Below are 10,180 nucleotides of genomic sequence, written 5' to 3' on the forward strand. Positions count from 1 at the left end.
CTTTCACAAAGCTCCTCACTAAATGAGATGAGAGTATAAGATTCCCTTTATATGGGTAAAATAACTCATTTTTTTCTTAGAATTATCAAATAAAAACCAGCCAATAGAGATTTTCTTAATTATTTAAAATTAAAAAAATCAAGAAAATTAGTATGAGATATTGAAACTCTCACAAGACTGCTCACTAAAAACATCATTTTCCTTATATAATATATAAATATATTAATTATAGATGTATATGAAAATATACACCATGAACATGAGTAATGCTATGGTACACACCCTAAAAAATGTGTATATCATATACAAGTTATAACATTTGTCATAACTCAATTCTATAGGAGTCATAATTAAAAAAAAAAATAATGATATCAAACACTACACAAGATATAACTAAAAAACTCTTGAATCATAACTAAAATAATATCACAATTAATATCACAATAAATTATAACTAACAACACAATATATATAATTAAATCATAACTAACATCCCTAATAAATCACAATTACCACAAAAGTAATAAGCAGGGGGCATAGGTGTGTATCAGTGTGTATCAGTGTATATAATTGTAAAAACTGTAGCAAAGAGCAAATAATTGTAGTCCTTTTGTCTTTATTTTTGTCTCTTTGTATTTACTTTTAGATAGATTTTTCAAAAGGCCTACGACTAGGCTTGCCTAACTAGTTAAAAAAATTGACAACTTTTAAGACAAAAAGTCTTACAAAGTTAGATATAAGTTAGATATGTAATAAGTTCTAGTTTGTTTGTATTCTCTTCTTGTAAGACTATATATTGGCCTTTATGCCAACATAATGGAGCATGTAAATTCCCTTCAACTTCTCTCCATCGTTGTGTTTTCTTCTTTGCCTTTAAGTTCTTCTTTTTGCTTTGTTCTTTCTCTTTTCTCTAGCATCATTCCATAACTCCACCAAAATTCCATAATAAAAATAGTAAAAAGCTCCTTTCCTTTTTAGTTTTGTATTTGGTATCAGAGCTTGGTGAAGAGCTTTTGAAAAGCAAGATCAAGCTATGTAAGTATTTCTATCTATGTATAAATTTTTGATATATATATAAGTTTGTATGGTGTGTTTTATGTTATAAAAAAAAAAAAAAAAAAAAAAAAAATTTTAAGTTAAAAATTCCGTCTAAGTTTTTTGTGCATCCTTTGTATTTTATATCTTTATAATTATTTGTTTCATTTTTAGTTGTTGTAAAACCTATATGCTTAGTGTATGTCAAAGCCCATATACTCATTAAGATCTTTTGACAATTGGCCATAATTAAGTCTTCAAGATCATAAAGAGAGGTTTTAGGCACCAGATAATACACTAGGAGGGTCTTAGGTACCAACAACAATCTAAAATGGCAATTAATTCTGATGATATAATATGCTTTGGAAATACAAAAAATAATGTTAATAATAAATATGATCATAGTCTGCATATTACTAAAGAATCTGCAAATATAAATAGTGTATGTTCTAGTTTAAATAATATTACTGATGTTATGTGTTCTTGGTTTTCTAAATTAGATAAAAATCAAAAAACAAATCAAAATTATCTAGACCTGATGGTTGGCACGGTAAACAAATTTGGTGATGCTCTTTGCTTCGTTGAGAGTATGTTATTAATTACACTACAAGAAAAGTGCCTATAAAAGACGGGACTTTTTGCGACGGCATGTACCCCGTCGCAAAAATGATCTTTTGCGACGGCATTTTAACCTGTCTCAAATAAATGTCTTCTGCAACAGTAGTCACCCCGTTGCTAATAAACACACAAGGAAGAGTACCTTAAATACGGAATTATTCGCGACGCATTGTGTACCGTCGCAAAAATAATTTTTTTGCGACGGGTGAAATTTACCGTCGCAAATAATAGAATGTGACGGCAATTCTCTGTCGCAAAAAGACCCTTATTAAAATGGCGTCGTTTTAATAAATGGATTTTGACGGCTTATCTATACCATCGCAAAAGTACTGAAATATTTCATCTCCCTCTCCTTTAGCCCAATTGGCGCTCGATCAAAACCCCCCAAAATTTCATCCCCCAAATCCCTAACACCATTCTCCCTCACAATCACAGAGACGAGGACGAGTTCGAGTTCGAGTTCGTGTTCACCGACGATCACAGATATTTCGAGTTCCCAATCACAGAGATTTCGAGTGTTCACCGACGATCTCTCTCTCGACGAGCGACGACGGCTAGCAGTCTCAATCGCTCTCGACGACGGCTAGCGGTGGTGCGGCGACGGCATATTACGATCCCTCTCTCTCTCTCTCTCTGTCTCTCTCTCTCTCTCTCTCACACACACACACACACTGATGACGGTGTGGCAGAAAAGTAGGGCGAGAGAAAAAAAGGGGTTTATTATGAATATTCAGTGATCAGCCTTTTGATGATTCTCAGCTGGAAAGTGCTCAGCAACAGCCATCTGGAAGGGAACATCAACCTGCATCTGGAGGTGAACAGCTTCAGGAGCCCCCCCGCAGAAGTTCCTCAACAGGAGGATGTTCCTTCTGCAGAACAGCAACCTGCATTTGAGACTCAAACTGTGTCACGGAAAATGGAAATCCCTAATAATAGGTGAATTGAAAATTTTGATGTTGCCTTTTGTTTTCTTGCTAGTAAGAAATGGGGTTTCAAGGGAGATCAAACACCCCTCTCCCCAACTTCCCCAACTTGGGTTCTTGTTAATTGGATTATTAGATGAAAGGGTTAATTGTGAAAATGATGGTAAATTGCTTATGAAGTTTAGATGAGGGTGTACGAAAGACAAAATATGGTCTATAAATGGCAAAGAAAAAACTGACTTTTGATGAATGAGTTAGTTTCATGATTCAAGAGGGGATCTACAGCTTGATTTTAGTGTGGACCTCAGATGGATCTTCCATGGGGTACTTTTTACTCCTTTTGAGGCCTCATCTTTCTTCTCTTCTCTTCTTTTCTCTGCTCTGCTCTTCTCTTTTATTGTCTTTTTAGTATTGTTTTAGTTTCTTCTTAGCCTTCCGTAAGGACAACAATTCCACAGAAACATGACTTCTATAACATTTTCACACATAGCTTTCCTTTGTATTTTGGATTTTGAATCCATAAAAATCTCGGCTGTCCTGCTCCATCATCATCTGAATTTTGAGTTTTACTAGGATGCATGTTTTATTTAACCAGGGATGTGTGGCACAATGGGATCAGGGTAGTTGATTTTATCCATGGCTTGAGGTGAAATTTGATCTAGTTGAGTTCACATTGGCTACTAATAGAATGGTAGTTATAAGATAAAATGGACATAGTTTTGTTGTTTACTGCTGAAAATATTTAAGAGTTTTAGAAGATAAAATAAATTGAGAAACACATTAATGGAGAAAAATATTTATTAACTTGTACATGAGCTGGCTACTAGATAAGGGGAAATGGGATGTTTTGCCACCTTTTCTTTTGTTTCACCATACAGCTTATCAACATTTTTGGTCGGTGCTGATCCGGGGAATTAACTAACTCCAATTTTCTTTGATATGGTGTTTTCTAAAAGATAGCCAATTTTGGTGCAGGTTGGAGTTCTAATTGGCAAGGCTGGTGATACTATATGGTTTCTACAAATCAATTCAGGTGCCAAGATTCAGATCACAAGGGATGCTGATGCTGATCCATATTCTGCCACCCGGCCTGTGGAGCTAATAGGAACTTCGGAAAATATAAACATGGCTGAGAAACTGATAAAGGATGTTATAGCTGAGGTCCTATGCTTCTAGACTTGATGTCTTTTTCTTTCATCTACTCTCTTCTTAATTGCCCCCACATTTTGTTTATGGTTGACCTGCATTTGCTTTGTTCTTTTGGTGTTACGGTTTGTTTCTTCTTTGATAAAGCTACGTTTATTTTTTGTAGGCTGATGCGGGGGGGTTCCCCCTCCCTTGTGGCTAGGGGTTTTGGTATGGTGCAGGCTGCTGGAACTGTGGAACAAGTTCTCATGCAAGTTCCAAATCAGAAGGTGACTTTGGTCTTCATCTTAGTTGGTTTTCACTCTCTCTGCCTCATTGCCTCCCTCTCTTGCTTGCTTCTTTCTGACCATTCCATATTTGAACTTTCTTTTGTCCCAGGTTGGTGTAATCATAGGTAAAGGTGGGGAGACTATTAAAAATCTACAGACGAGATCAGGGGCATGCATTCAGGTAGTTGATATCATATGGCCCTGCTTTGAAATGTATGTGAAAATAAGTACAAGAATTCTCAACAGAGGTAATGACCGTCCTTCATAAAAGTGTTACCATTTCACAAATACTGCCAATGTTATTTTGTTTAGTTGATACCACAACATCTTCCTGATGGGGACCAATCTAAAGAAAGGACAGTGCGCGTGGCTGGTGATAAGAAGCAGATTGAGATGGCAAGAGAAATGATAAAGGAAGTTATGAATTAGGTTTGTTTGAACTTTCACCTTTCTTTTGAAAAAAATCGCAATGGATATTGTTTTTCCATGTTTTTGATTGTTACAATTTTATTTTGTTGAGTCCAGATCCTTCAAAGACTAGAAACTGAATTTTATTAGGACATCTTTATTTTCAGAGTATTCTTATTAAGTGTTTGTTCAAGTCTGCTTTGGATAAAATCGGTGTTCTGAACCATGAATTTTTTTTTTTTTTTTTTGGGCTTGGCAGTTAATTCAACTCCGAGTTTGAGACCATATGTAATTAGATTTGAACAAAGAATAGCATCGATAGGTTTATTTTTGAAGTATGTTATTTTGTAACTGATATGTTCTTTTCTTTTCTCTTATTGTTATAGCATGTGTAAAAGGTCTTCATCTGTGCTATAAATTATGTCAACTCTTTTACCGCACCATTTATCCCATGTTGTTATCAAAGAACTTCTCTAGTAACACGTACTGATGTCTATTTGAACCTGAGTTCAGATTTGGTTAGCACGGATGAGAATTTTATGTCAATTTTTTATGAGAGAGAAAGGTGCATTGCTTGTTGGCCCCTTATGTATAAGTGGGCAGTAGGTTAATCCATTGTTGTTTAAGGCTGGGTGCAGCTGTAGTGCATTGGATAGCTTGAGGCTAGGCAATGTATGCAAGACAGCTGAGGCACGTGCCTTTGGCACATGCACAAGGCGATCACATTGTGCACTTAACTAAAATTTTGGTTTAACTGATGTCTTTGTGTGTTCAGCCAAAGGGAATTTAACTGCTTATTATAAAATGCAGACATGTGTTTGAACCATGTTTTCCCAGTAAAAATGCCCTAGGCATTGAACAACAGCTCTGTTAACAACTTTCCTCTGCTGAAGAACTTCAATTCAGTCATCAGAGTCTTGCTCATTTGATGGACCATGTTCTTCTTCTACTTCCACTCCCAGTGTTACATGAACTCTTTCTATTTCCCCATAGTATGTGTGTCCACCGGATATGACAAGGGTAGGGCTGTGGGATATGTGTCCGACACCCATATTTAATTTAGACACTTGGATCCTCTAATTTTCTATGATGTTTGAAGAAGAATATTACATTTACTAGTAAAATAATATTTCTGGTCTCTCACACAGATGAGAGATAGAAAGTTTCTAAATAATATTTACTAGCAATGGGTGCAAACGATGTGATTGTAATTTTAATGCAATTTTACATCTGAATTTTTTTGATGATTTGGTGAATGAAGAAGATGCGTTGAATTTGAGAATGGCTAGCTGTTAATTTTTTTTTTTTTTTGAAGAAGTTAATAATATGGGTATTTTTGAATTTAAATCCTTATCAACCATATTATACTTTCTTGTTGTATGAAGCATCCATGCCGCTTCTTTTCATCAACTGTACCTTGGCTATTATGATAAAACTCAAACGATATGTCTAGTTTCATCAGGCATGTGTTTGGTAGTCTTTATTTGGGGAATATTTAAAAAAAAAAAAAGCTATACGAAAAAACAACCTTGGCCTTAATTTACATCTTCATAGGCCTTAATTTACATTCTCTAGTTTTTGATTTCTAATTCGTGCTTCCATTTTTCTAACTTGTCTTCTGCAGGGTTCATTGCTATGATTGCAACTTTGGCTAGCCGAGATGTGGTAAGATCACAGGATCATGATGTTGTACATAACTGCCTACTCTCTTTTTATTTTATTTTTTATATATAATTTTTTCAGACGTGTCTTATTACTTCTTGATTTATGTTCAAATGTGTTGACCCTAAGATCTTAATAATAGTTGTTGACCCTCATTCAAATGTGTCTTATTACTTCTTGATTATGTTCTATTATTAAGGGGCCTAATGGAACAATGTTATGTTGAAATCATCATAAATCAGGCGTCTCCTAGAAACTTATTGCTTGACATGAACTAGAAATCTTCTTTTTATTTTTATTTTTTTTCCTGTTTTGGTTGGTTCTAGATAAAGATTAGCTTTTTGTATTCATCAAACATTTAAAGTTCTATTATATTGCTCTGAATTTTTTTCAGTGTTTACTCCGTTAGTTGTAGATTGGCCTTCCAGATCATTAGTTCACATTTCTAAAATAACAAAGACACAGACTTTCAATCTTTTAATATATATACATTGTATTTCCATTGTTATATTCGACAGCAGTCTTTCAGAAGTGTCTTGATATGATATCGGCTCTTTTCAGATCCTAGGAGAATGTTCATCTGTAGTTGATTCAAAGGACCAAGATGTTGATGGACATGTTTTAGTACAATATTATGGGATACATGAGAGGTAAGCTTATGATTGGTTGGTGATGATGGTTTTATCTATCCTTAGAGCTGTGAAAATCTAGGTAGCTTCCTAGTTTTAAGTTTTATGAGCTAAAATTTTGACATCATTTTTCAGTGCTTGGGTTGATCCAGCTAGAGACCTTTCACAGTTTGATGATGTGAGTACTGTTTTCCTACTTCTCTCAAGGACCATTTATAACTCTTGCCTCATAAGTAGTGATTTGTACCATGATATGTATTGTTGTTCTGTGATTAGAGATAAGTTCATGATTACAACAATTTCTTATTTTTAAGAAGCATTGACACTTCTAAGAAGTTGTTGACCCTCATTCAAATGTGTCTTATTACTTCTTTTAATTTTTTAGACTAGGAAATATTTCAGATGGAACTCGAATCAGGTTCCCGGTTTGGGAGTTAGAGCTGGATTTCACTCTAGGCAAACTAGTTCTTTGAAAAACTTAGAATTTGAGGTGTTGACACCCTAAAATAACCAAACGGCGTCGGATTAGCATGAAACTTGGCACACATGACCGCCTTGGCACGAGAGACTTGTGGGAGAAAACGGGACTCGAATCGGATTCCCGGTTTGGGAGTTAGAGCCGGATTTCATTCTAGACAAATTAATTCTTTAAGAAACTTAAATTTGAGGTGTTAACGTCCCAAAATCACCAAACAACATTGAATTAGCACGAAACTTGCCACACATGACCGCCTAGGCACGAGAGACTTGTAGGAGAAGACGGGACTCTAATCGGGTTCCCGATTTGGAAGTTAGAGCCGGATTTCACTCTAGGCAAACTAGTTCCTCAACAAACTTGAATTCGAGGTGTAGAGTCCCCAAAATCACCAAACGGGGTCGGATTAGCACGAAACTTTGCACACATGACCGCCTAGGCACAAGAGAATTGTGGGAGAAGACGGGGCTCGAATCGGGTTCCCGGTTTGGGAGTTAGAGCCGGATTTCGGTCTAGGCAAACTAGTTCCTTAAGAAATTTGAATTCGAGGTATTGACGCCCCAAAATCACCAAACCGGATCGGTTTGGCACGAAACTTGGCACACACGACCGCCTAGGCACGAGAGACTTGTGGGAGAAGACGGGACTCCAATCGGGTTCTCGGTATCGGAGTTAGAGCCGGATTTCACTTTAGGCAAACTAGTTCCTTAACAAACTTGAATTTGAGGTGTTGACGCCCCAAAATTACCAAACACGGTCGGATTAGTACGAAACTTGGCACATACGACCGCCTAGGCACGAGAGACTTGTGAGAGAAGACGGGACTCCAATCGGGTTCCCGGTTTAGGAGTTAGAGCCGGATTTCACTTTAGGCAAATTAGTTCCTTAACAAACTTGAATTCGAGGCGTTGACGCTCTAAAATTACCAAACTGGGTTGGATTAGTACGAAACTTGGCACACACGACTGCCTAGGCACGAGAGACTTGTGGGAGAAGACGGGACTCCAATTGGGTTCCCAGTTTGGGAGTTAGAGCCGAATTTCGGTCTAGGCAAACTAGTTCCTTAAGAAATTTGAATTGGAGGTATTGATGCCCCGAAATCGCCAAACGGCGTCGATTTAGCACAAAACTTGGCACACATGACTGCCTAGGCACGAGAGACTTGTGGGAGAAGACGAGACTCCAATTGAGTTCCCGGTTTGGGAGTTAGAACTGAATTTCGGTCTAGGCAAACTAGTTCATTAAGAAATTTGAATTGGAGGTGTTGACGCCTCAAAATCTCCAAACGACGTCGGATTAGCACGAAACTTGGCACACACGACCGCCTAGGCACGGGAGACTTGTGGGAGAAGACTCCAATCGGGTTCTCAGTTTAGGAGTTAGAGCCGGATTTTCGTCTAGCCAAAATTATTTAATTATCTTTGTAATTATATAGTAATTAATTTTTTATATTTTTTTTTGCAATTAAAATATTAACATATAATCATATTGTCATTAATTATTTTTATTTTTTGTTTTCAGATATTTCTAGTTTGCTTCTTGTGGAATGTAGGCGTGTGAAGATTGCGATTAACTTTTGTTTTTGTTACCCACGGAAGAATCATGAGGGAAACTTTTGTTTTTGATTTATGTTATTTTGAATTGTGAACAACATTATGTATTTAAACATTGTATATGTATTATGCAATATTATGTAGTGGGATAATTTTACTAATGTGTTGTAATGAATGCAAGAATATTTTTATTATGGATGAATTGTTATTTTTATACTGAAATTTTTATATTATTATGTAATTATTGGTTTCTTTTTCAGTTATTTTTCATTTAATACAGGTAATTTTCGTATTTTTAATAATTATATATATATATATTTGAGACGGCACCGCATTGCCGTCGCAAATGATATTGGCAGAGTTGAGACAAAACCTTTTGCGACGGTATTCTTTGTCGTCGCAAATAATCTTTTAGTGACGACATGTCGTGCTGCCTCAAATATTTTTTAGCGATAGCAGGTATCCCGTTGCAATAAAAATATTTTCGCGACGGTATTTTTGCCGTTGCAAATAACACTTTTAGCGACGGCAACATAGTGCCATCTCAAAAAATCTTAGATTTTTTCATATAAATGGCGACGGCAGAATTCCATCGCAAAAAGGCAACTTTGTCGTCGCAAAAAAAAGGCGACGACATTGTGCCGTCGTAAAACCTTTTAGCAACACCCTTTGTTGTAACCCCCCACTTGCCGTCGCTAAAAGTCAAATTTTTTGTAGTGTTAGTGGTTAAGATTGTAAGAATATATCTTAAACAGTTTTAATACCATGTAACTAATTTTTGTACTGGAAGCAAAATTGAGAAGGAAAAAGTAGTTCTTTTAAACAAATATATACAAAATTTGTCATCAGAGTGATATGGCAGTAACATTTTCATAATTAATAATAATCATCTTTGTGGGTTCTTTGTTTTAAAGTGATAAGCTTACTCAGAGGGTAATTTATAAATAAATATTGGCCGAGCTACGATCCTTTAGTCTCTTTTATGGGCCGGACTAAAGGCCGAGGTATGGGCTTTGAGTAGCTTGGTCCCATATTGTATAAAAGTTGGGCCGAGGTACTTTGGACCGAGCTACCTAAATAAGGGGCATGGTTGTTAGCCCAGGTATTGGTGAGAAAGGAGGCCGGGCTAGAAATAGCTCAACCGAATGCTATCTATGTCATTACTTAAGTGTATGACCGAGGTAATATAGCTCGGTTAGGTCACAGCAGCCTAAACAAAGGAGGTAACCATCTTACTTAGTAAGTGGAAAGCAGAGTGTTATTATAATAGACATTCTTCATTGAGCTTGAGACTCCTAGGAGGGCTTTGCTAAGGAGAGTAGAGTCTTACTAGGATTGTGCAAACCATCTCATTTGGTCAGTAGTGAGTAGGGTGTGTGATTCCTAGAAACACTCTTATATGGAGAGTTGGAATCCTACTAGGATTGTGCCAAGCGGAATCTATAAAACCTCATAGCAGGAC

The 10,180-nt window shown here is 36.4% G+C and overlaps 1 protein-coding gene across 4 annotated transcripts; it reads left to right on the plus strand.

Moving 5' to 3' along the window:
• Positions 1-1,989: 1,989 nt before the first annotated feature.
• LOC114274715 (uncharacterized) lies at positions 1,990-8,940 on the plus strand. Of its 4 annotated transcripts, none has more exons than XR_003633497.2 (9): positions 1,990-2,589; positions 3,552-3,737; positions 3,889-3,991; positions 4,101-4,172; positions 4,304-4,420; positions 6,024-6,064; positions 6,623-6,711; positions 6,826-6,868; positions 8,687-8,940. XR_003633497.2 is itself a non-coding variant. In XM_082910369.1 (5 exons), exons 1-5 carry the CDS (start codon positions 5,070-5,072, stop codon positions 8,723-8,725), a joined length of 258 nt encoding a protein of 85 aa, XP_082766495.1. In that variant the 5' UTR covers positions 4,602-5,069; the 3' UTR covers positions 8,726-8,940. The 4 variants fall into 4 exon arrangements, 1 of the variants encoding a protein (XP_082766495.1); XR_003633499.2 differs by having other exon boundaries at positions 2,452-2,589; positions 4,101-4,204; XR_014357397.1 differs by lacking the exons at positions 1,990-2,589; positions 6,623-6,711; positions 6,826-6,868; positions 8,687-8,940 and adding an exon at positions 6,471-6,498 and having other exon boundaries at positions 3,598-3,737.
• The last annotated feature ends 1,240 nt before the right edge of the window (positions 8,941-10,180 follow it).

This window comes from Camellia sinensis, chromosome 15 (assembly GCF_055761805.1).
Source record: "Camellia sinensis isolate YWXY chromosome 15, ASM5576180v1, whole genome shotgun sequence".
Taxonomy (NCBI): domain Eukaryota; kingdom Viridiplantae; phylum Streptophyta; class Magnoliopsida; order Ericales; family Theaceae; genus Camellia; species Camellia sinensis.